Source organism: Penaeus monodon, chromosome 24 (genome assembly GCF_015228065.2).
Source record: "Penaeus monodon isolate SGIC_2016 chromosome 24, NSTDA_Pmon_1, whole genome shotgun sequence".
Taxonomy (NCBI): domain Eukaryota; kingdom Metazoa; phylum Arthropoda; class Malacostraca; order Decapoda; family Penaeidae; genus Penaeus; species Penaeus monodon.
This window is the reverse complement of record NC_051409.1, coordinates 11,801,790-11,802,669: the sequence shown is the minus strand read 5'-3', so window position 1 is coordinate 11,802,669 and position 880 is coordinate 11,801,790. Positions and strand designations below refer to the sequence as shown.

The 880-nt window shown below is 53.2% G+C and overlaps 1 protein-coding gene across 1 annotated transcript in view; it reads left to right on the top strand.

Moving 5' to 3' along the window:
• The window catches only part of LOC119588856 (band 4.1-like protein 4), a gene marked incomplete at its 5' end in the record, with an annotated part of 128,141 nt that overhangs the window by 88,872 nt on the left and 38,389 nt on the right, over positions 1-880 (top strand). Inside the window, 1 exon segment of the mRNA XM_037937494.1 lies at positions 197-284. Within this exon segment, the coding sequence (XP_037793422.1) occupies positions 197-284 (88 nt within the window).

Here is an 880-nt window from a genome sequence, read left to right as displayed (position 1 = left end):
CACGTGTAGTACGTACACATGGAAGATCTTCCTGATAACACTCAACGACATGATCGGCGGATACAGTGGAAGTCATCCACATCACACCTGCGTGTCACCTGTCCAGAAGTTTTAGCATGGCTGTAGCGCCGCCATAAACTCCCGCGATAAGATCGCAACATGACCTGGTGTGAGTAACCCCGTCTTGGTGTTGCAGGGGTCAGGTGCCGTCGAAGGCCGAGATGTGCTACCTGGAGAAGGTGAAATGGCTCGACATGTACGGCGTGGACCTCCACCCTGTGCTGGTAAGTGACTTCCGTAACTGTGACTGGTGGCGGTCGTAGGGAGCGTGGCGTGACACCGGCGCTAATGAGATGTGACACGGGGTGAGGGAAAGTGCACTGCCCGATTCCGGGTACTTGCTTTCGTTCGTTTTCTATCCTCGTCCTCTAGTTATCGTTTAATCTGTGTTTCTCCTATTCCTCGCTGTTCATTAAAGAAAGAAAAAAAAAACTTTCCTTTGCAGCTGCCGGTTGCTGATCAGTGATTTTAACTTTCCCCTTAACTTGCTTCAGCACCTCGCCTCACAAATTTCCCTTCCAATTCCCCTTCCGCTTCCCTCCTCCAGACCAATAGATACACCGCCGCAACAATCCCAAACTGCGGCAACGGCCTCTAACAAGACCCAACCAGCAATTACGTTTCCGCCGTGCGTCTGGCCTCTAGTTGGGCAGTTAAGGGAAAGTAATTCGAGCCGCACTGCCTCGCCCCCTAATGCCTCTCGTTCGGCGCCGCCATGGCCTCCGCCGGCCGCTCTTTCCTTCGTTCGTTTTATCTCGGACAGTGGGCGCTGCCTTTCGGGGCTTCCTCACTAGTTAAGCTGGGATGGTTATGGACATTG